Here is a 25,367-nt window from a genome sequence, read left to right as displayed (position 1 = left end):
TACCGCTGTCTCATCTCATCTTCATCAGATAGTGAAGTGAAAGTCCTCACTCATGTTCTGTCTGTGGCTCTAAAGCAAATAGTTTCCTGGATATTGGGTAACGTGAATGTAAAAACCATTTATAGTTCTGCAAGTTTTAAACCTGTAGCTGCTCATGTCATTTTCATTAGTCGGTCATAAAACATATTAAGCTCCTGTAGCTGTTAGTTCTCATCCAGAACCTGCTCCCTCGTTGCAAATTTGGACTTGAAATCGGGTCTAAAACACCAGTATCATGTTGTCTGCTGCAATACAACCTCTTGACTTTTGGCCGTCCTGCATGGCCGTTAGTTACGTACCATGTCGAATCCCATCTTGGAGCAGTGAAGCTGTGCGCTGTTGGAAATGGGACTTACAGTGCTGCGCGTCTGCTACCTCAACCTGTTTCTGTCATTAAAAAGGCTGGAGTTGAAGCCAGCTTCCCTCAGATGGGAAATTCACTCAAAGCTAAGTTGCATCGGATTGAATTATACTAAATTTCACAGGAGGTTTATGTTATTGTTTTTAATTTGTCATTGGGAGCTTTTCAACTCTAGGTTATTGATTAAATTTGGTGCAAATATATAATTACCTGCTCAGAACATTAAGGGGGAGTAGATTCTGCTTTATATATTATATTTGACTTAAATATCATTGTTTTAGCCTTTTTCTGATTCTGGGATGAATCAGATTTTTTTACTGACCACAAATTCCCTGAATAATTCCTGAGTTCTACTACGTTTGGCCAGTATTGTCTGAATATAAAGTTCAGCATTTTAAATCTGCTAATCGCTTCCTACGCTTATATTTTCAAACGGGATTGTTAAGTACAAACTTTCAGAGTAGATCTAGGTGTAAGTGAGGAAAATACTCCCGTCAAAGTCAAACTGTGTACAGGGCTAATGTGGGCTTTGAGTGTTTTTCTTATCTGTGTCTTACTGGGGGATGTTTTGAGAAAACTAAGAAAGTACAACTTACAGGTCCTTCTAAAAAATATTAGCATATTGTGATAAAGTTCATTATTTTCCATAATGTCATGATGAAAATTTAACATTCATATATTTTAGATTCATTGCACACTAACTGAAATATTTCAGGTCTTTTATTGTCTTAATATGGATGATTTTGGCATACAGCTCATGAAAACCCAAAATTCCTATCTCACAAAATTAGCATATCATTAAAAGGGTCTCTAAACGAGCTATGAACCTAATCATCTGAATCAACGAGTTAACTCTAAACACCTGCAAAAGATTCCTGAGGCCTTTAAAACTCCCAGCCTGGTTCATCACTCAAAACCCCAATCATGGGTAAGACTGCTGACCTGACTGCTGTCCAGAAGGCCACTATTGACACCCTCAAGCAAGAGGGTAAGACACAGAAAGAAATTTCTGAACGAATAGGCTGTTCCCAGAGTGCTGTATCAAGGCACCTCAGTGGGAAGTCTGTGGGAAGGAAAAAGTGTGGCAGAAAACGCTGCACAACGAGAAGAGGTGACCGGACCCTGAGGAAGATTGTGGAGAAGGGCCGATTCCAGACCTTGGTGGACCTGCGGAAGCAGTGGACTGAGTCTGGAGTAGAAACATCCAGAGCCATCGTGCACAGGCGTGTGCAGGAAATGGGCTACAGGTGCCGCATTCCCCAGGTCAAGCCACTTTTGAACCAGAAACAGCGGCAGAAGCGCCTGACCTGGGCTACAGAGAAGCAGTACTGGACTGTTGCTCAGTGGTCCAAAGTACTTTTTTCGGATGAAAGCAAATTCTGCATGTCATTCAGAAATCAAGGTGCCAGAGTCTGGAGGAAGACTGGGGAGAAGGAAATGCCAAAATGCCAGAAGTCCAGTGTCAAGTACCCACAGTCAGTGATGGTCTGGGGTGTCGTGTCAGCTGCTGGTGTTGGTCCACTGTGTTTTATCAAGGGCAGGGTCAATGCAGCTAGCTATCAGGAGATTTTGGAGCACTTCATGCTTCCATCTGCTGAAAAGCTTTATGGAGATGAAGATTTCATTTTTCAGCACAACCTGGCACCTGCTCACAGTGCCAAAACCATTGGTAAATGGTTTACTGACTATGGTATCACTGTGCTCAATTGGCCTGCCAACTCTCCTGACCTGAACCCCATAGAGAATCTGTGGGATATTGTGAAGAGAACGTTGAGAGACTCAAGACCCAACACTCTGGATGAGCTAAAGGCCGCTATCGAAGCATCCTGGGCCTCCATAAGACCTCAGCAGTGCCACAGGCTGATTGCCTCCATGCCACGCCGCATTGAAGCAGTCATTTCTGCAAAAGGATTCCCGACCAAGTATTGAGTGCATAACTGTACATGATTATTTGAAGGTTGATGTTTTTTGTATTAAAAACACTTTTCTTTTATTGGTCGGATGAAATATGCTAATTTTGTGAGATAGGAATTTTGGGTTTTCATGAGCTGTATGCCAAAATCATCCGTATTAAGACAATAAAAGACCTGAAATATTTCAGTTAGTGTGCAATGAATCTAAAATATATGATTGTTAAATTTTCATCATGACATTATGGAAAATAATGAACTTTATCACAATATGCTAATAGTTTGAGAAGGACCTGTATTTTCGCAGGTTGTACTGAAATATCATGGAAACTGTACTAACCGTTCAGTAAAAGTACTTCTGAATGTGCCAGATTTAGCAGGAACAGCCAAAATAACCACACTTCTTTAATTCAAAGATTGGAAAACAACTAAACAAAAGCATATTTAAGTTAAATTCAAATTCAGCAGCCAAGGGTAGGATTTATAGGTTGTCTGTAACAGGCTCAGTCTGCCTATTAGTCACCATGTTGGCCAATGACCACAGGTTATAAAAGCTGTTAACTAAATCACAAAGTCTGGCAGCATTTCAGGTCGATTGAGTAATAATTTCTGCTCCTGTTCTGACCAGCATTGTTACTCAGATGATACAACTGTGTCACCACAATATTTTATATCAGGGAGTCATGTTTGGTTTTTGCAAGTCTTACTTTTCTCTACATAATCCTTTTACTTGTGATAGTTTAACTCCACAAGGTAATTTAGCTATCAAAACGTTCTTACTAGAACACCTCCGTTTATGTCTGAACTTCAGTTTTCTGACATTTTGTCTGGCCCTTCAAAGCCACATATGTAGTGAATGGAAGAAACGTTAGAAAAGTGATATACAATCTCACCGCAGATGTGGTCAATCATTTCTTCATCTCTATGAAGATAGATTAAAGCAGTGCCTCCTGTTCCCACTCTGCACTGCTGGTCAGCTGGCTGAAAGAAGGCTCCTACACCTTTCCCTCACTTACAGGGAGTAGATGACCAGATTAACGGACCAGTTAATGTAACCTTTTAACAGAGAAGTTCACAAGTCACGTTGTAGTTGCCTCTAACCCTGCATTGCTGTCTGTTGGGAATCCAAACTTGAACTATTTGTCCTTAAGCCTAAATTAGCACATGGGCATTTGATAATTACCTTTTCATTTGTTTTATCTTTTAATATAAATTAGCAGTTATCTTTTAATCATTTAATGTTTATTTTATCTATGTTACCATCCAAAAATCTCCTAAAGGCTGATTTTATATTATTTTCAAATGTTATCGAATGTAATATTTTCTCTATTAAAAATAGAAATAGGCATTTATGCTCTAAGAAAAATAATAGAAAAGATATAAACCTGGTAATGTTACATTTCTGAATGAATCAAATGTTTTTTTTGTCTTTGTAGCAACTACATTAACACCTGTTTATCTCTCCTCATATGGCCCCCTTCATCATATATTGCAGTAAATAGGATTTGAGGGGTTTTCTTCTCCTGAATCTGCAGACGTTTTTAATAATATTGGGAAATTATTTTCGAACGCATTTAAAAACTTTTGTTTTCAACTCTAAATGGTAAAGATGTTCAAATTTAAGGATAGATGAGACTGATGTGCTCAGAACCACCTGGAACTAAACTCTCTGTGGGGTTTGGCTCATCTACAAAGCAGGACAGGTCCAAACTGCAACGAGCAATTAGGTCTGCATAGAGGATCATCAGGACTGAGCTTCCCTCCATTCAGGACTTGTACCGGGCTAGGGTCAGGAAAAGGACAGCTAACGTCTCTGCAGACCCCACACATCCTGGACACTTTTACCTTCAGGTCGGTGCTACAGAGCCAGTTTCTTCCCCCAGGCTGTCTCTCTGATTAACATAATGAACACCTCACAGTCTGAGTAGTCAGCTACTCTGGTGTGAAACAAAGGAGCACATTGCATTGCCACAACCTGCCTTCCATCTTATCTATACGTCGAAAAGAAAATATAAAAAACCACGCACACTATTCTGTTCCTTGTCCTTATTTATTTGTGGTTGTTGTTTGAACTGATGTCGGTAGACTACATGAGTGGTGGAAACCAAAGTCAAATACCTTGTTTGTGCTCACAAATAAAGCCAATAAAGTTGATTCAGATTCTCTAAAGTTTGTAAAGCATTAAAATATTTTTTTATGGACTAAAAAACCTTCAATCTTAACATGTCTTAACAGAGCCACTGTTTTTGTAGCATTGCTTTGTAAGAGGCTTAAAATGGTCAAATTAGATGATTTCTTGATAGCTTTTTAATAAAAAGCCAACATTATTACAGTTATAAATAATGTGGTAAGTTAAATGCATTGATCTTTATTTTGTATTAGTTTTTCTTTCTCTTTAATTATTAGGTTCTTTGTGTTTTCTGTCTCTCGTCCCGACCAGACTCGTTTGTCGTCGTCTATCCCTCCTTTTCCACCTTGCCTTCTTTCCTTCTCTTTTGTCTGTTTGTTCAGTCGTTAGGAGCACTGCAGTTTTTAATGAGCATTGATGAACAGCACTCTTTAGTTGGAGGGAGGAGGAGATGGAAGTTTCTGAGCTTATTTAGAAAGGAGAGAAATTAGGTAGAAACATCAACAGCTTCTGTGTTTTTTGTTTGTTTGTTGTCCTTACTTCATTGATAACTTCCACTTCACTTGCTTTGTTTATTAATCCTGCCCTTGTGTTCTTGTGTTTATTTCCCAGAGCTGTTTTAGTTGTTTAGAAAATAGGGGGTGCACTGATCAATCGGCCGGCCCTTCAATCAGTGCAACCCCTATTTTCTACCTTAATTTTGGGAGATCGATGATCGGCTGATACTTACATGTGAAACCGATCTTATCTACTTGTCTAACCTGTTGTGCAAGTTTTGTTTCTTTTTAAAATGTGAAAAAATGAAAGACTAAAGGAACTGCAATGCTCTAAATGTTTTATTTATATTTGAGAGCACTGCCTCCTGTGCAGTTAAAACAAGTATGTATTGTTTTGTGGGTATCGTTTAGTGTTTTTCAATAAAATAAGATTAGAACATTGAAGTTGTATTGTGAGCTTATAACATCAGACAGTGTCAGTTATAAAAAAAAAAAAAAATCGGTATCGTCTAGAATCGGCAGGTCAGGCTTTTTAAAGATCGGTAATCAGTGTACCCCTAGAAACAATTAATTTAATATTTTTATTTGTTTATTCATTCAATAAGCTGTATGCTAAAAATGTGAGGAAACGTCACAGGCTTGAGTTTTTGATTGGGTGGGTGACTTTGGTTAATGCTTTCAGGGATGATCTATGGGATTTCTTTCAATACTTCCACTGTAAATTCCTTTTTTCCTTTTCCTCTCCTCTCCTCTCCTCTCCTCTCCTCTCCTCTCCTCTCCTCTCCTCTCCTCTCCTCTCCTCTCCTCTCCTCCAGGCTAATAGTTGCCAGTCGTCCGTGCCGAGGTCTAAGGCAACACCGTTTGTGTCAGACAGACGTGCTTTTGTGTTTCGGCTTCAGTCCGTCCAGATTCAGGCCATGTAAATAGAATTACCTCATTTCACGCTCCATCTCCCCCTGTGATAATTGACCTCTGGGACCGTGTGGAGTGTGTGTTGGGAGTTCAGAGGGCGGCGTCGGATCGGAGGAGGATATCCGTCCAGTCGTACGTCTGCGTTTCCCGAACATATGTGCCTCGCACATGTTAGCCGTGTGTTGGGTTTGAGGTGAAAGCTGCCTCTTGAATGAACTGTGGTCCAGACACTTTCCTGAGGTGGACCTCGGTTCATGAGGAACACAATCCTGCTGCTGTCGTTTGAGTTATATAAGACGAGACAGATTTAAAGAATCTATGAGGGGAAAAAACTGTTCATCACAGCAGCAATAAGCTGAACTGCTTCCTGGAATAAAGTCCAAATTATATGAAAGTCTGCCTGTAACATCTGAAAGTTTGACTTGTACATTTAGTTAAAGAGCGGGAATATTTTCAGCTGAAGTTCTTGTTAATTTGCTTCCTTAAGCCAGTGTAGAAAGGCCATAAAAGAACAGAGGTTGTAACCTAATCATTCCCATTAAAAACTGGGATATTACTACAATGCAACCTGTTTTGTGTATGGTTCTGGAATAAAAACAGTTTGAGTTCAGTTTAGAAACGACGTTGGACTCTGAAATCAGTAGCAGAGCTGGCTGTTTATAGGCATAAATGGCCGCTGTTGCTTCCTCCCAAACATTGTTTTTATTATGTCTAGGAATTGGCATAGTTAATAAAAATGGAAATCTTTTGACCTAACATCAAGATAAAGATCTTTTCTTGTTGTTTTTATTGTTTCGGGATGCCTTATCGGAGGAAATCCTTTTAAATATATACAAGGGTCCTGTGATGTATGCAGGGTTTTTGTGACGAAGGGCGTCGTTTACAAACGAGTCGTGTGTGTTGCTTGGTTGAAGCTGTAAAACGTTTTCCAGTAAGAGAAAAAAACGGTTGATCAGGAGGCCTGTCTGCTGATGACCCACATTGACCCAGTTCAGCTGGTGTTCTGAAAGGAGGAAGAGCAACTCCTGGTGCAAAGAGCTGCTTCAGCATCGGGTTTTTGATCAGAGCCGCTTATATTTTAAACAATGCTGTTATATGATTTACAGAAGCTCCTCAAACAGGATGCCCGGTTAAAACAGTTGATATGTTTGTCTGATTGGCTGTGAGCATGCATGTGTGTTTGATTAATGAAGGTAATTAAACCCAGAGGGCCAGAATGAGAGGCCCCATGTTTGTCTCTTATTAATCACCTGAAAGCCCGTTGCTTTGTGTCCGTCTGTGTCGGCCAGACACATCAAAGTCTCGTCAGGACTCATTTGTGTAATGAGGCCCTTCTGTACAAACACCGACTCCCCCCGCCTCCTTCTTGCGTCTCTGCGTTTGGTGATGGCGAGAAGGTTAATTTGCGCTCCCGACAAAACATCTCGTCAAATCTGCGTTAACGGATTAAAGGAAAAGGAAATGAAGTCTAATGAAAATTGTCTTTTAATGATTATGAGAAAACAAAACGTGTTTTGTCGCAGATTGATTCAGGTTGACTCTTGACTTTCGCTGCCGGTTCTTAGCCTTAGCTCAGTCCGTCCACCTTTGATCCGCTCGCTTCATCGTGTTGGAATGCAGACTTAGAGATGGAGACGGAGGCCCTGACTAATCGCTGAGACTACACACACCTCTGTCCGCTCAGACAACAACACATGTTTTGGTTTTTTGGATTAATGTGTTATCATTTACTTCCTCATCCACTGCTGTAGTTTCTGTTCTGCTGCTTTATCAGCCTAACTGCACCTGAGGCAAAAGTTCACTAAGGGACTCTGTGCATTTAGATACTAAGTTTAATTGCGTATTTTATTTTATTTTAGTTTAATTTTTATTGTGTAAACGCTTGGGTAAGTTGATTTACACGCAGATCAGAATGTTTTATTATTTTTTTATTACAGTTATTTGTTATCGTCTTTATCTGAAACCAATTTAAATTCAGTTTCAGTTCATTTGTTTGTATTGTGGCAGTGAGATGGAGCTTGAAATAAGCTAATTTCACAGTGATTTATAGAAAAATTAAAGGACTCAACTTCAGCCCACAGATTTAATGCAGATTTTGTGCAGGTGTGAATACACATAAGTGACCCTTGGTCTGGACCAAACAACCGAACCAAGACCCACTTTTTGAGGTGGTCTCGGTCCGCTTCCAAACGGACTGTGGGGCAGTTTGCTTATGGTCTGAATATAAACCAGCCCTGATCCGACCCAACTATAGAAAACATATCTCTCTTTGGACTTAACAAGCTACCATAGCTGGCTGCAAAGGTGTACGTTGTACTGAAATCATACCTGATCAGCTGTCTGTCGGCATGTTGTAAGACGGGGCACGCAAAGCACTTTCACTGACGAGGTTCCAAAATTATAAATTACAACAAAACTTGTGTTGAATGAGCTGCTCTTCACCCTCACAAAGATTTTGCACCTATAAAACGGCACAAATATGCAGAGCAGAAGCATTACTTTTATAATAGTTTCCCTCCATATCAGGGTCTGTGCTCTGTCCCGCCCTCTGTCATTTCTGTCCAATGGGAGCGATGATCGCCACCCGCGTGGTTTTGTTTACAAGTAATAATTCACTTGCAAAAAGTACATTGTAAAAACTAACCACACCAAATGAAACAAATAAAGTGCACCAAAGAACTTACCAGGTGTAAATACACCCTTTAATACAGTTTAATACGTTGTAGTTTATCCTCCCAAATCAATCATGCCTGACTTGGATTTAAATGAAATTACTTGTAGGTTTGTTTTTTTTTGTTTTTTTTGATGAACCAGTTTCATGTGATCAGATTCAGATCCAGTTAAAATTCAAATCCAATAACAATAAACTCGTCTTTAAGATAAGATACTTTATCATCCATGAAATGTTCATAAAATCAGCATCTGACTGAAAAAGATCCTACAAATAAGTCCTAAAATGCCTAAAGCATCTTGCTAAAACCAATATATTAAGCTCAACTGCAAGCCTCCAGAGTTGACAAACTGGATTGGTGAGTAAATGTTTTCAGGGATAAAAACAGAACTAATGTCCGAGTTCCTCCGATTAAACCCGTTGTAATCAAGCACCTAATCCCCCACACAGCCATTCACGGCCACATAAAGAGGCAGTGAAGCTATGCTCTCAGTACGCTTGGTTTGGCTTAGATTTTCCTTGTTTAAAAAAATTTACAGCTGTCTGACAGCAAAATATGTCAGTTTCAGCTAAAATCCGTTGGCTTAATATGTGCTCGATTCAAGCTGATTCATTTTACTTCATTACATTGAAGATTTTTATGATTATAACGCAATCCAATTAATTCCATCCCATTTAAAACATGGACAGAAAATTCAAAATCTATCCCAGTTAAATTTAGATTTAATTCATTCCTGCTCCATTCAGTTATTAGACAAGTCATTCTAACACTTAATTACGTCTATTTACATTCAACCTCTGTTTATTTAGATGTGTTACATTCAGTTCAGTCTGGTTGGACACTTCAGTCAGATTTAATACATCCAGTTACGCGTATTCCTGTTTAAAACAGGTAAATCCAGGTCAGTAGTTCTGGTTCCAGTTCATCCCAATTCAAATTTTGATTCGGTTTATTACAGTCAGTTTGAAATGAAAATGCCCACATTTCAAAACGATCAGATTCAGATATAGTTATCTAGATTAAAACTAAACAAATTCATATTCAGTCGTGTTGCACGGATTGTTTTAGTAATATCAGTTTTATAAGCAATATTACATTCCAGCTGATGTTAATTATAATCTAATTCAACACAGATCTGAGATTCAGTCAAATTAGACATTCAATTCATTCATTTCATCCCAGTTTATTTCATCCGGTTTATCTAGTTAACGACAGTCTGTCTAATTCCAATTCAATAAACCTAAAGCTAATCCAGATTAGTATTTTAACTCCATTGCATACACTCAAGTTCAAAGGAAATCATTATAACATTTAAGTTTTGTATATTCCATTTCCATTCAGTTAAAAATTAGTTTAATGCTTTTCAATTCAGTTGAAGAATCCAGATTAAGTAGCTTGAATTTCCTGACAAAACCTACATTTGAATTCCAGTTCACTGCATTCAGTTGTACTCCAGTCATTATACTATTGAATAAGTTCTGTTGTTTCTATGCCAGTTTAATACTAGTTGCGGCAATATTTTTGCTAACGACATTTAAATTCAGAAAACGGTTCAATTTAATCCAGCCTTTATCCAGGTCAGTCAAATCAGTTTTAATATGACTGTGATGACATTCATTCATCTTTAAGCCAGTTAGCTCAGCTTTTATCCACAACAGTTTCTAAATGATTTAACTTTAAGTAAGTCGGAGAATTGTTAATTATTAGGTTGTTTATGTCAAAATTATAACCTCTGTGACCGTTCAGCTCGGTTTTAGTTACTGTTGAGCTACTGAAAGTAAACTGTTGATTTTGCTGTTAAATATCCTTACAGAAAAGCCCCTTATTGTCCTTTTGGATTATTTATATGCATCATCATGCAGTTCAAGATTTGCTTATTTGAAACATAAAATGAGCCACTCAAAGCGCAGATTTGTGCGTTCAACCGAGGGGACGAACAGAGATCCTGCAGAGTCCCGTCCTCATCTGCTTGTCCGTCTTTCTCAGGGGAAAGTCGCGCAGACGGCCTGCATGTCCGCCTGCAAGCACATGTCCACCTCCCTGATGCAGCTGCTGCTCAACCCAGAGGTCCGGCAGATCTCCATCGGCGCTCTGCACCAGCTCAACGTCGACCTGAAGGAGTGCGAGAGTGAGTGTCGACCTTCCCTTTCTGTTTATGTGCAGATGTACGGATATTTAACATTGTTACGTTGTAACACTATGATCCATAGTGACAACTGAAATTATTTCACTAGATTGTAGCCCAGGAAATATTGAGTTGAATAAATATTTATATAATTATGTGATTCTTAATCATTCTTAACATATTTAATACATGAATGAATCAGTTGTGTATGTTTTTATTGTTTGCTGCATTTATTAAAGTTTAAGCATAAATATATAAAAACCTTTATGATAATTTAGTTGTTGGATGTTTGGTCAGTTTTACTACATTTAATCTGATGTGAAATTTTATTTTTATTGACAATAATGCTGATGTTATTTTCAGATGCATCGCTCTTCCCCTTTTCCGCTGTTTTCCTTTTCTCCTTGCTTTGTTTTTTTTACACTTTTACTCACAAACACATAAAATCAACCAATTCCTGACATTTGTTTCTGATAGACAAACATATCTATTTCTAGACTAATATGTCTTTTAAAAATAACAAGTTGAAGCAAATGAAGGTTTATTTCAATTTAAAAAAAAACACCTCTTAAAGTGCTGTGTTTGCTTTTAGGAGCGCAGGGGGCGCTGTGGAACAACCAAATAATGGCTCAGAGGGGCGCATCATCTTCCTAAACCTCATCCTTGCTGCTCCTCACCCTCCTTCTTCCCCCCTCCTCCTCCTCCCGTCTCCTTGATTTGTGAGACCTTTAGGTTGCAGACTTTTTGCAGATAAAGGATTTAAAGACTTGAAAGAGCGTGAGGCGTCGTTGGCTTGGTTTGTACATGATCAAGGTTCTTAGAGTCACAGAGCGGGTCACACTGTGGGTTTGTGACCTGATGTGAAGTGACAGGCGTGCAGAGCTGCAGGGACGCTGCAGAGTTCGTTTTCTGGAGCAAACCGGTGCGGAAGTTGGGCTGACGATACAGTGGAGGGTCACATGTGAAGCAAACATTCAGAAAGAGTTAAAAACCACAAGATGGAGCGAAGACGTTGGGAATTAGAGGAGGAAAAGTTTTGTGATGAAAAGGAGAATTGTGGGAAAATATAACATGTTGGTTAATAAAGAAATTGTTAAACTTAAACTGTAAAAATCTAAAAGCTTGGAGCTAAAAGCAGCTTGAAGGGCGTTGAGGGTTTTAAGGAATGGCTAGTGTAGATTGGGATGAAAAGGTTCTGGACAAAAGGGAAAAATGGGATTAAATGAGTGAGGTGTGAATTTAATGAAATGAAACGCAGGGAAGGCACAAAAAAAGTAAATATATGACTGTGGATGGAAATTAAACGTACGTTCGCAAAGAGGAGGAAATGAGAAAAGCACAAAAAAGAGATTAAAGAATAAATTAATGGGAGGGTCTCCGGATTGTGGCGGGTGGGAAGAAATAGAAGCTGCAAAAAGGAAAACCGGAGCAAAAACAGAAACAAATGTAAGTGAATTTGAGGGAACTGCTGATAAAATTAGAGGAAAGAAGAAGGAAACAAATGTAGCGTGGGCTGTTCTGTGCGAGGATGTGCGTGCAGAGATTTTGCACTTTTCCCCAAGTTTTACAGGCCCTCTTACCGCCGTGGAGGTGAACCTCTCCACCAGGGCAGCCCCATGAGAAGCTCGTCACAGCCACAAACTATAGTGTTTTTTATTTAGTGTCTTTTATTGGGATTTTACAAGATAGACCAACACAGAGTAGTGCATAATTGTCCCACAGCAGCTTTTTTTGTTTTCTGTACCAGTTAAAGTAAAGACAATCTAGAGCATTTGCATGTTTTTGTCTTCAGGTCCCTTTACTCTGAAAGCCTTGAATGCAGCTTTAATTAATTTGATTAATTAGGAGACAAAAACAAGTCTCTTAATTAGTAAAAAGGGCTTACTTGTTTAATCTCAGTATAAATCTAGCTGGGGAGAAGTTTAACACAGAGTTAGGTTAAAAAACGATGTCCAGACTTTAAGGAACGTGGGGTTCTGGGTAGATGAGACGCTGCGCATTGCTCTGACCACACCAGGCTTACAGTGAAACATGGTGGTGGCAGTATCATGGTGTGGAGATCCTTTTCTTCAGCAGAGGCTGTGAAACTGGTCAGACTTGATTGGGAAGATGGATAGAGCTACAAACAGGACAATCCTGAAGGAAAACCTGTCAAAGGCTGCAGATGTACACCAGAGCAGAGATTCATTTTCCACCCACAGTGGAATGGTTTGGATCAAACCTTGTTCATGAATGGCCCAGTCAAAGTCCAGACCTAAATTCAATAGAGAACAAATAGAGGTTTGAAAATCTCTATCTGAGCTGGAGCTATTTTGCAAAGAAAAGGCACAAAGTTGAAGTTGGTAGATAAGCTCCCCAAAAGACCCGCAGCTGTAACCGCGGCAACAGGTGGCTGAATGCAGAGGCACAACACACTTTCATGTCTGTAAAGTTCCTCTTGCTCCATCACTAGTGACCACACTACCAAGGACAACCTTCCTGATGCTTCAGGTTGAAGACGTGTCTTCAGCCCCTTTGGCTCCACTGTCCTCGTCCTGATGGTGACCAAAGTCCATCAACAGAGACCTGTTGGAAGACATGAAGATAAAAATCAAATGTGTAGTCATCTGCAGAGCTGGAGCTGTTTTCTTGTGCTTCAGGGGTCACTGAAGATGGCAGGCGTGTAATGAGTGCTGTGGCGTGTGAGGCTGTCCAGAGGTGAAGGACGTTGGCCACAGACTCATCCTCCATCCCAGTAATTTTCCCCTTTTCTCCCGTTCCCTCCCTGCTTGTTTACGGGACCCAGCTGATGCCAAGACCCCCCCTCATACTGCGTAGGACCCCCGGGCACTACCCCTGGGTGCCTTTTGGAGACCAAAAGGTTCCTCAGCTGATCTCAGACATGCTAACAAAGTGCTGCACAAACAGGTCAAACAGGTGGAACCTGTCAGTCCATCACGTATTTACACCCTGTGTTGTTTACATGCACACGCTGCTCTTTCTCACACACTCGCTCTGTCTTTCAGCCAGCGACATGACTCTAACACCCTCCCCCAGACCCCCCTCCCCCCTCACTGTCATTCGTCTGCCAATCTGTCCCGATGCATAGCGAATCCGACCAGGTCTTTCATTATTCCCGTTTTCACCCTGCTTTTTTCTTCTTCTTCCTCCTCCTCCTCCTCTCTTCCCTCTCTCCGGGGGTGGACTGGTGGGGGGTGGGTTTGTATTTTCCCACAGGTTTTGCCAGAGCCAGCCCGGTCGCAGGCTTCCAGGGTGACACGTTGCTTCTGGCCTTCAGTGACTTGAGACAAGTAGGTCTTTGTCTCCCTCGTGGTCCTCACTCCTTCATTTTCTCTTGGTCTTTTTCTTCTTCTTCTCCTCACTATCTTTCTTCTGCCTCCTCCTCATACTACCCACCCCCCACCCCTCATCTTCTTCCTTCATTTGGTTCTCTGATCGCTGGGTTTTTGTTTTTTTTATTGTTTCCTTCATTTTTTAATATAAAGACTGTCTTAATGTTTATCCCTGAGTTCTTTTTTTTCTCTGTATTTATGGTGACAAAAACTGTTTTTCTGAGTAAAGTGTCGTTTAGGTATCACCTAGAAGGTAAGGAGTTAAAGTAGCGCTGAAAAAATCCAAAGATCAAAGATTTGTTTTTTTACACTTTTGTACATTTTTAAAGGTGCAGTTAAATGCGTTAGGAGGAAACCTGGTGGTAATTATTTTTAGTTTGGTCAAAAGCTAATTATTTAATTTATTACAGTTAACAAACAAAATAAGAGCACTCTTACAAAACAGGAGGATAAGAAATATTTTTATTTATTTATTTTGTCATCATTTGGAGAGAAATGAACATTTAAATATTGTACTACTTTAAATTATTTGTATTACTTTATCCTTTTATTTATTTAGTCTTCACAAGTATGTGTTTTTTAATTGTTAAATAAGCATTTAGGTTTTATATATATATATATGTGTGTGTGTGTATCTGGGGTTTTTTTCAGGTCAGTTTGTAGGAATTTGTGGGAATTCATGTGTTTTTCCCACTTTATTTAAAACATGAAGCTTCAACAGAGATCCTGTCTTTCTTTGCAGGAACGTATGAAGTCTGAATGTTTCCAGACTTTTCTCTGATCTGTTTTTCCAAATGTAAAATCTGACTAATTACAGAAAAATATATAAACGCTATTAAAGAAATACTACAGAGCTTAAGAGGAGTATGGAGACTAATTATATTTGATTGTGAGCAGACTATGTGCTTTGAAAAATCAAGCTGATTTAATGTTCTTTTATGTTTTCAATAAGGTGTGAATGCTTTTTAATAAAGATAGCTTCATCACTCAGTATTGCTCTCTTATCACCCTGGGATGATCTATAAAACGCTATGATCTACAGTAGATGTTTTCAGCTTCAACCTGCTGCCAGGATCCAGGTCAGGATATCTGGGATGAAATAAATGTATTAACCAGTAACAGCTTTGCTATCTTGACCTCATCAGATATCCTAATAAAGCAGGTTTGAGGTCTTATTGTTTCAAGATTATAATATAATGAAGTCATTCCGCCATTAAGATGAGCTTAAGATCTCAGCTCAAGATACTGACCTGGTCATAAGTTTAAGATCTTATCTCAAAAACCAGATTATGTCCTTGTTGTAACAAAAGAAACAGTCAGAAAATAAGTAAAGTGAAGGTTTTGTCTTGAAACAGTGAGACTATAAAAGTGTATTTACAAAGAGCTCAAGATCATGCTGTCAAGGAGGTCCTATAATAGAGCAACCACCTTCAAATGGGCCTGAGGTTTCATCTAGAGATGATCAAACCTTCAGGACTAAAAAAAACAGCTAACAGCTGATGATATCCACCCACCCATCCGACTTAGCAACTCTGAATTATCAGTAGACCTCTTCAGGTGGCGTTCTTCTTACAGTTCGCTTCTTAATAACATTTCTATAAAACTTTGCCCTGGGATCCCAAAGCTCTAAAAGTAGCTTTTCCAGACTGATAAATGTAAATTACTCTGTTTCCCACCCAGTTCTCTAACTTCCAGAGATGGGGGCTTGATATGTTGCTTTCTGAAATCTTTTATCCTTCTTCATGTTGTCAGACAGGTTCTATTTAGGGACTTCTTTATTCTACAGATCAGTAATCAGATCTGGGTGTTAAACACAGTTCATCTATGATTTAACAAGTGGGGGTGTTTTAATTTTTCACATGGGGCCAGCATGTTTCTGATAGCTTTTTTCCTATTAATAAATCATTATTTGAGACACCAGTTTAGTGTTTACTAAGATTGTTTGGCTGATATTTCCTCCTTTCATGATCTGAAACATTTAATAGTGTCAAAAAAGCAAAAACAGGTGAAATCTGTAAGAGGTTGGTTGTTTTTTGATGCCACTAAAACCAAGAACTCCTGAGAAAAGCTTTGAAGCTTGAAATCAGATGCTTCCTCCTTTCGTACTCAGACACCGGTTAAACTCAGGCTGCATGTGTCTGATCGGAACCTCTTACCAGCTTCCTCGGCGGTCTCGGTGGCCTTATGGCCGGATTTGCAGAAACTATCCAGCTCGGCTTGTGTCCCGTTGGTTTTGTTTGTTTCCTGGGAGAAAGAAACGGGTCCGAACCAGCCAGCGCCAGGCCAGAACTGGACAGCTCCACTGTTGGGTGGAGGTTTTGTTTGTGTCTTATTTTTATGTTAAATTTCAATTTTGTGAAGGAGTGCATACGTGCGTGGAAAGTTGGTGAGCGAACGTCACGGTTGCTGAATGTGTGAACCGGGGCGGAGAGCCCGACTTGGACTTTCTGAGGCTTCCTGGCGGCTGTGAAAGTTAAAATGTTGACTGGTTTTAAACCGAGAGCTGTCAGTGTGTGAAACAGGGCGGAGAGCGGCCCGAAAGCGTGTGTGTCCGGCTTTGATGTGTGCGTTGTTGTTGCTTAGTGTGTGAAAGTCGGAGGAAAAAGTGTCTGTTTTTTTTTTGTGCGTGTGTTTGTGTGACAGCGGATGACGGATGGGCCGGCAGGACCGAGCAGGGGACGATGAATGAGGTGACAGACAGAGACGGATAGCCCTTTATCCCTCCGTCACAATCCCTCTTTCTCTCTCCTTCTCTTCTCTTTCTCCGCCTGTCGGGATGATGCAGTGCCTCTTGTTCTCTCGCTCGGAGGAGGAGAAGGAAGGGGCAAAGATGGGGAGAAGAAGAAAAGGAAAAATTGCATTCATCTGGCATCGATGTTTACTTCAAACCCCCGCCTCCTGCTCTCTCCTCCACTCCTTTGCTCCTGCCTCCAACATCTTCCTTCATCCACATCCTTCCCCCTCCTCGTCTTTCTTTTGCTGATCAGAATCTTTTGATTTCTGTAGCAGTTATTCACCTCCTTGCCTCTTTTATTTCTTTCTGCTCCATTGTTTTTCCATGCCTATTCTTATCATATCAAAAGATGCACATTCCTGCAACCCCCATACGTGCTTTCACACCTAACTTCAGGGTGTGCACATCTGCCGGAGCGCATCTTCGCGTGTGATCCGCTTTGTTGAGGGGAAATTTTTCATGTCTGCGTGTCACTTTCATACATGCTCAGGAGTCTCTGTGACGATGTGGAAATGTTGGTGAATGGTCGATAAATCAAGCTGACGGGCCCGTTTTGTTGTGTGCTCGGGTCCCGGTGTTCCGAGAGGTCCTGGGACAGGGCCGAGGCTAAGGTTTTCCCCACAGGACACAGACTCGCTGCTTCCATACAGTCTAATTTTAGATGCAAAAGATTGAGTCCAGATATGCAAGTTAAAGGACTTATTGTGGGTGTTTTCATCAGCTTTTCAGTTGATTTAGGACTTATTTTAGATACATTTTAACCTTTAGATATACATAAAAACCTATGTTTTCAGCCTAATTCTTGCTTTTTAAATGACTAAATTTTAGTTTATTGTTTACTTTATTGTGTTTTATATCTAAATTGCATAAAAGAATCAGAAAACAAAGAGGCTTCTGTCAGTATTTGATATCTAGGTTTGCAGAAATCATCCCATCAATAACACCCTCTAAACTGTCAGATCAGGCAAGATATTAATAACAGAAACAGCCAAGAAGCCTGCAGTAACTCTGGAGGAGCTGCAGAAATATCACAGCTCAGGTGGGAGAATCTGTTTGTCGTGCACTTCATGAATCTGGCCTTTATAGAAGAGTGGGAAAAGGAAAGGCTTAGAAGGACTGTGTCCAGTGCAAAAACCATGTAGGCAAAACAGCAGATCTGTGGATGAAAGCATTCGGGTCAGAACAGAGCAAAATATAATATTTTGGTCGCCCAGCAAAACCCTATTTGTCTTTGCCCATCCCCTTGATGAAACATGGTGGTGGCAGGCTCATGCTGTGGGAATGCTTGTCTTTAACAGGGACAGGGGACCTGATGAGATCTGATGGGGAAGATGCAAATCTTGCAAACTGGGCAATGTGCAGACCTAAATCCAGTTAAGAATCTTTGGGAAGACTGGAAAATGTAGTATGTTCTCAGATGCTCTCCATCCAATCTGACTGAGCTTGAGGTGTTTCGAAAAGCAGAATACGCTAAATCTTCAGCCTCTAGATGTCCAAACGAGGTAGAGGGATGCACCAAAACAGCTGTAGCTGTACCTGCAGCAAAAACGGAGGCTGAATAAAGATGCATTATTGTTCTCCCTCTTCACCACTACACCCTACTTTGTGTTGTTCTATCACTCCAAGTCCAACTAAAAAATACTGCAGTTTGTGCTTAAATTGTTTTGGGGTGTGAAAACTTTTCAGGTGCTGCACGTTGCTCCAGCAGTCTTTGATAACTGGCGTCTTGCTCTTTAAATAGTTTGCCTGTGGAGGAATCTGCTGACAGAACTAATGACTCTTTTACACAAAACTGTTAGAAAAGACTTTGGAAAGTAAACACACCCTAACATGTAACATAGTCTTTTTTATTATAACTAAGCCTATAGTGGATCATTTTTGGGATCCTTATGGGGTCCATGTAGCCACCTGAGGAGAAAAGCTTTTGGTTCAATAATGTATTTTAAATATTTGATTAAATGTTTTATTTCTTGGTGTTCTATGTCATTTTTGCAATAATTAGATTAATCAGAGCCTCTCACCCTCCTGTTGTAAATTTACTTTATACCATCAGTTGTTTGGTTTTAGGTGATTGGAAGGCATTCAGGTGGTTTTGACAGCACAAGCAGCAACAGATCATGATACTCCCTCTGCCGTGCTTTACAGTTGGATAGTTACTGACTTTTCCTTCCCTACTAACATCAGAGACTTTCACCAGCTTTGGTTCCACATGTCACGGCAACAGATTTGTCAAACGTAGATGGGATGTTGGACAATCTACTCTTCAAAGCATAGTTTAGAAGACGTTATGATCAAAGTGATCCATTTATGTTATTTCCAACCTGGAAATCAAATCGCTATTGATCCTGTTTAAGAAAACCATGAAAACTGTGGAAAAAGTGTGGTACTTTTAAAGGGTTAGCAGTTTTTCTGCTGTGTGCTTATACTTTCTAACTAAATCTTTTAAATCTTTGCATGAGAAACGGGTGTAAACTTTGTAAAACCATCTTTAAAAGCGTTTTACTTTCATCTGTTTGACCTTTAAAAATATTCACATTTTCTTACTGGATGGGTTCAATTAAATGCTTTATTTTTTTTGTTTATTACCTTTAAATCTTGATTCATATTTAATACATTTGTTTTTTCTGGCCACTTTACACAAGCCAGAATTTTAACCTTTGAATCAAATTGTTCCTCAGTTTCCAGAACAAGGCAGCGTCCTCCTGTCCTCTAACACTGCTAAACAATTTGGTGAGCGCAGGAGGCCGTTTTGTTAGCTTCAGTCCTCTGGCTGCTGCTTTTCCACAGATCTTATCACTCTGCCTATATATAGAACATTCAGAAGTCTGTGGTTATTTCAAACCTTTGGCTGGCCCTTGTGTGGTGTGGCGTCCCTCCAAATAGACGCTGCAGTGGAGTTTCACTCCTTCTTTTCTCCAGTTCTTCATCCGCCAGGCATGCAGCGTTCCATCTTCAGCCCGTTTGTGCATGATTGTCGTCTGTCGTTGATCGATCCTGGTTTCATTCCTCTGCTTGACCACAGACAGCCATTTTCCATTTGTTCATCTCCTCTCCTTCAGGTTTACTGTCTGTTCCCAAGTACTGAGGTGGATCAGATGGACTCCTTATATCTGCTACTTTTTCTGCTGAACTCAGATGAAAGATTTCATTCTGTCTCTCTTCCTTTCCTCCCTGCTCCTGATGCTAGTGCTGTTCTTTTTCTTTCCTACACTTTGTTTTATACAAAGCTTTAGATATAAAAAGTTACTACAAGCATAATCTCAAGGTGTATTTACATCCAGCTAAATAAACTCCTGTTTTAACTTGACCGTCTAATTCCTTTATACTCTTCAGCATCTACAACAGCCAGCTGGGGTATGAAGGGACCGAGAAACATAGAAACCAGGTTGGTTTGGTGTTCTTTCTATGCTAAAAGGAAAACCAGGAGAGTAGTGTCTAATGGCAACATTAGTGACTCCTTCCAGTTAAGAGACATGGCTAATCCTGGAAGCACTGGACCACGTGTACTTTCTAAAACAAGGAGAAAAAACTTAGTTAATCAGCAATATTGAGTCAATGGGTCAGGCTAGAAAAGAGACCTTTAGAAACGCAGAACCAGGGGTTCTTACTATCGGGGTCTGGTTAGAAACATCACATGTTTAATGCACCACACTATTAGATGCACAACCTAAAAACACCAGGCCAGGTGTACTTTCTATGGGAAGGTTAAAGGCACCATTAGGTCTATCAGACTCATGGCAAACAGAATAAAACTTAGAAGCGCAGGGCGAGGCAAACCTTCTGCTAAAAAACCCCACTTAGCGAGTACATATAGCTTTTGGCAGCAATTGCTTCCTCGGTGGCTTCATCCATTAGAGTCACAGCTAAACACAGAAGTACTGTGCTGAGTGTACTTTCTGTGGGAAAGAAAAGAGAGATTCCTTTATTATTGGCACCAAAATTTGCAAATAATACGTAAATGAGGGAAAGGAGCGTAATTCTTGCAGACTGATGAAGAGTGGTTGATATGTCTTCCAGCAGCCTACTCCTCTCCTCACCTTTTCTTCAGTCGTTTTTTCTTCCCTTTTACTTTTGATGTTTCTTTCCATTTCTGCTGTTCTTCCTCTTGGCACTGCTTACTTTCCTTCAAGCTCCTATTATCATTTTGGTCTTGTTTTTTAATCACCTTTTCATTTCGCCGACAGTGTAACGTGAACTCTCCGTGCCGTCGGCCCTCCGTCTAACGTTTTTTTGTGTGCATCCCAAGCCATTATCTCACAAGGCTTCCCTCTGCAGGTCCAAAAGCAGCATGTCACAGCATGACAACTGCTCGCTCTGGTGATCCCGGCTCGGCGGTGTGTGTGTGTGTCAGTAGACTGAACAGCGTAGCCAGTAGCGATTACCCAACGACAGCATCAAACACACATCGCTCTGCCTGTTGGTGTGTGTGTACAGAGGTAATAGACAGGCTAAGGGATGAGAAGAGGCCCAGTGGGAGAAGAAACCGCCACCTCACCTCATAACCCAGACTAACTAGGGGCAGTGGGAGGGACAGAAGAGAAGGATGAAACGGTGGAATATATGGAAAGCTTCAGCTAATCAGATCAGACGTTTTTGGTTCGTTATGTTCAGTTTAACGTATAGCTGTGGGTCGGAATCATGGAGAACCTGATGATATACTGCAGTATCGTGTGGCTCTTGATGCTGATAATATCACAGTAAATCAGTTCTGCTTTTATCAGTAAATAAACTATGATAGATCAAACATCTGACAGCTGGAAAAACCAAATGCATTTAAAAAAGTTCAAAAGGAAGAGAATTTTATGTCGTACAGGCAGACTTTTACTGCAGCCTGCAGTTTTTTTTTTTTTATATCAACTTTCTCATCCTTCTTGATTGTTTGACAGTCTAATTAGTTTGTTTCATTGACTCCAAGCTGATGAGTTTGCTCTGTGGTTTTTGGCTCGTTTCACTGCAGGGCGTCCCATGCGCCACCGTTCATTGTTGCTTCTCTTTTGGTTTCTTTTTTAATTCCTTCCTCCCATGTTGCAGATATGTGTTGTAGTTGTGTGCCTTTATTGGTTTGGTTTGGGTTTTTAAGTCTTTCTGCTGTAGCTTCTATCTCTTTGCAGCCATCTGGCATTCAGTACTTGTCTTTTTATGCATCTTTGAGGTGTTTGGGTTTTTTTGGTTTTCTTTTCATCTCCTGTTAAAAGATGTTTGTTTACATTGCATTTATTTATCTGTTTTTGTCGTCTCTGTCTCACTCAGATTTGTTTCTTTGGTCCCTTTTTGCCACGTTTATTCTTATTTTTTATATCCATGCAGTTCTTTATCACTCATTTGCATATACACAGCTGTCATCTTTTTGTCTCCTGGTTGTTCCCGTCTTTGTAGCTCGCTGTAGGTGTTTGATTGACTTGTGTACCAGAAGCCCCAGGGGCCCTTCCAGTCAGTGGCCCTTTGTGTCTATGTCAGCCTCACTGAGTTATTCATTCAAGCAATGTCAGTAATAACTTTACACGTTAATGTTTACACATCTTTAGGCTTGAAAGCATTTCAGCTGACTAAGTTTTCCTTTTTACATACATAAACACACATTTTTGTCATCTGGACTTCTCCTCATCAGAGCTTCTGTTAACATCCAGACCGGTTGACTTTGGCCTCATCCTGCAGCCTTTTTCGTCAAACATTTCTTCCTCTGTATGCAGTCATGCAACACATTGTACCATATAGTCCTTCAACATATTTGTGTAAATATGCATTTAGCATCGTATAATTTAGAGCTTCACAGTATATTGAATTGCAGTTGTCTTTGCAACATCAGTGTGTGTAGAATCACAATGACACAGGACTGTTTGGACAGCGTATGTGATAAGGTGAGACTAGGGCTGCAGTGATATGAACATTTGGGCCAATATGAACCAGTATTTACTGATATTATTTATATTTCCCTACCCTTTCAACACTGTGAAAAAACAACTACATAAAACAACCATTAAACAAACACCACATGGCCAGCCCCCTCCCCTCCCCCTCCCGAAGCACAAATGGCAACAAGATGGAAATAAACACTCGTACTTGTACTCGTTATCTTCTGCTTATCCGGGACCGGGTCGCGGGCGCAGCAGACTCAGCAGAGACGCCCAGACGTCCCTCTCCCCAGACACCTCCTCCAGCTCCTCTGGGGGAGCCTAAGGCATTCCCAGGCCAGCCGAGAGACATAGTCCCTCCAGCGTGTCCTGGGCCGTCCCCTGGGTCTCCTCCTGGTGGGACGTGCCTGGAACTCCTCCCTAGGGAGGCGTCCAGGAGGCATCCGATACAGATGCCCGAGCCACCTCAACTGGCTCTTCTCGATATGGAGGAGCAGCGGCTCTACTCCGCGCCCCTCCCGGATGGCCGAGCTCCTCGCCCTATCTCTAAGGGAGAGCCCGGCCACCCTACGGAGGAAGCTCATTTCAGCCGCTTGTATCCGGGAAATAAACAAAGGTTGTTAATATCGGCCCAGTTTTACTTATCGAACCGGTACCGATATGTTAAAAAACTACTAACATCGGCCGATACCGATGCTGATATAACGGTATAATTCAATGTTGCGTGTTTTTAGTGGCACAGATTCTAAAGCTCATGGAGAGCGTCGGGGACGTTGTGTAACGGTAATGATAAGAAAAGACGACAATGTGGATTGATTGTGATCTACGATGGTGGCAACAGTGGTAGGGGTTCATCCTGTAAACCTGTAGGTTGTCGGTTTGAACGCCCGCTCAATTCGTCTCAGTCGTTGTGTTCTTGGGCAAGACACTTCACCTGCCTTGCCTGCTGGTGGTGGACAGAGGGCACCGAATGTATGGCAGCTTCACTTCTGTCAGTGTGGCCAGGGCAGCTGTGGCTACTTTGTAGTTCTCCACCATCAGTGTATGAATGGCTGGATGACTGATTGTAGTGTAAAGCGCTTTGGGGTCTCTGGGGACTTGATAAAGCGCTATACCAGGTCAGGCTATTTACCATTTAAATCATCAAAGTTTTCAGCTATAGTATCACATTCATGTATTTTTCTGATGTCACGCAGCCCCAGCATGAATGTATAGTTTTACTTTTATCTGTTTTAGCTGCTTTCAGCAACACTTCACATGAGTTTTAAGCATCTCCAACATAAGAAAACTCAAATGTCTAATTTTTCTTGTCTTTGTTTTTCATCCTGTTTCTGTTTTACTTAATTGTATTTTACTTACATTTCTACAAATTCTTTTTCTTTTTTGATTATTTCCCACATCATTCTTATTTTGATCATTGTGTTTTGTTCTTTTTCCCTCCCGTTAGTTTCATTTTACTGTTGCATATTTGCAACTTTTCATCTTTTTTCTTTTTTTGCTTACATTTTTTTATTTCATATTTTAACTTTGGATCATTCTCTGCTTCCCTGTTTTAATGGAAATTAAAAAAAATATATATTTTTATTAGTTTCCGTTTATTTGTATTTTCTAATTTTTTATAGCTTTTATAACTTTTCATTCTTTTGCTCTTCATCCTTGTTTCATTTTATATACTTTTTAACTCTGGTTAGATTCTTGTTGCCATTTAAAATGGAGGTAATTGAAATGTTTTATTTCTAAAATATCCGTAATGCGCCTTTGATTATTTTCATGCTTACTTGCTTTTTTTGTACAGAAGTAAAACAATGTGCTTTATTCATTGCCAAAATCCTTATCACGACATAAAGAAGTTGAAGCATCTCAACCAGCAGTTGTGTGTCAGGAATGCTCAGACTTGTCTGAACTCCCAAATCCTTTGACTTCATAAGAAAGTCAAGATATTTTCCAGATTTGCTGGTTCTTTCGTGTAATTCTGATGTTTTACAGAATTGGGCTTGTTTTGTTTTTCAGGATAAACTGGTTGTAACTTTTTGATCCTTGACCTACTGGCGAGAAAAACAAGTTATGCAGACGGAGGCCATACTTCACCGTTAGAGGAAGCCCTCACTTGGTTCCAACAACTTCTGTTTGTCCTGTCATTGTTCCTGATGTGAGAGCACGTGCTGCTAAACGCTCCGGTCTTCCTTTCGGCCACCAGTGGAAAACATGATCCTCTCCTCCAGGAAGTAATCCCTCAAAATCAGCCTGTCTCAACAACTTGTTTTATGCCCACATTTCATTCTTTAGCAGTTTTTCCTGAGAATTAAATACCTGCCAGAGTTTTTGTTTCGGTCCTGAAATAACAGAAAAGGGATTTTTTGTTTCAGTTCACGCTAAGCTCGTAGATTTATTTCATGGAGTTCTTATTCAGCGTTTGTTTTTGGCCGAGCTGACCTGAAACACTTGTGAGGTCGACTCCTAATTAGTCCAGAGTAAAATAAAATGAGGGGTTTCAGGGCCGGACTGATGAGTGATGGAGCCTCAGGAGAAGCTTGCTTTCAGCACCATATTCATGACATGTTCATTAAAATGTAACTTGTGTTCGTTTTAACCTGCTTGACTTTGTCCAGACTAGGAAGCAGACTATCCAGATGGCTTAGGTTTCAGCTGCTTGGGCAGAAACCGTCTCGCCCACCTTATGTTTTAACAGGTTTTAATTAGGCTTTGTGCAGCCCAGTCAGATGAAGCTATTTATCTGATTTAAGGGTTTATGAAAAGGAGCTCTATCTGTGCTGCCCCAAGCTGAAAACGAACCGAGAACATCCA

The 25,367-nt window shown here is 40.4% G+C and overlaps 1 protein-coding gene and 1 long non-coding RNA gene across 6 annotated transcripts in view; one reads left to right on the top strand and one right to left on the bottom strand.

Moving 5' to 3' along the window:
* The window catches only part of exoc6b (exocyst complex component 6B), a 117,333-nt gene that overhangs the window by 60,367 nt on the left and 31,599 nt on the right, over nucleotides 1–25,367 (top strand). For 2 of the 5 annotated variants that reach the window (XM_047384935.1, XM_047384936.1), the window contains exons 19-20: nucleotides 10,506–10,647; nucleotides 13,861–13,934. In XM_047384935.1, the coding sequence (XP_047240891.1) occupies nucleotides 10,506–10,647; nucleotides 13,861–13,934 (216 nt within the window). Of the gene's footprint in view, nucleotides 1–10,505; nucleotides 10,648–11,236; nucleotides 11,786–13,860; nucleotides 13,935–25,367 lie in introns of those variants that run through there. The other 3 variants (XM_047384937.1, XM_047384938.1, XM_047384939.1) reach the window with 2 other exon arrangements.
* On the bottom strand, nucleotides 19,284–20,973 carry LOC124880053. The gene is made up of 3 exons (XR_007041219.1): nucleotides 20,748–20,973; nucleotides 20,488–20,606; nucleotides 19,284–20,220 (listed from the first exon to the last, which is right to left on the bottom strand). It is a non-coding gene; the product is annotated as an uncharacterized LOC124880053 (long non-coding RNA).

Source organism: Girardinichthys multiradiatus, chromosome 14 (genome assembly GCF_021462225.1).
Source record: "Girardinichthys multiradiatus isolate DD_20200921_A chromosome 14, DD_fGirMul_XY1, whole genome shotgun sequence".
Lineage (NCBI taxonomy): Eukaryota > Metazoa > Chordata > Actinopteri > Cyprinodontiformes > Goodeidae > Girardinichthys > Girardinichthys multiradiatus.
This window is presented reverse-complemented; position numbering and strand designations above follow the sequence as displayed.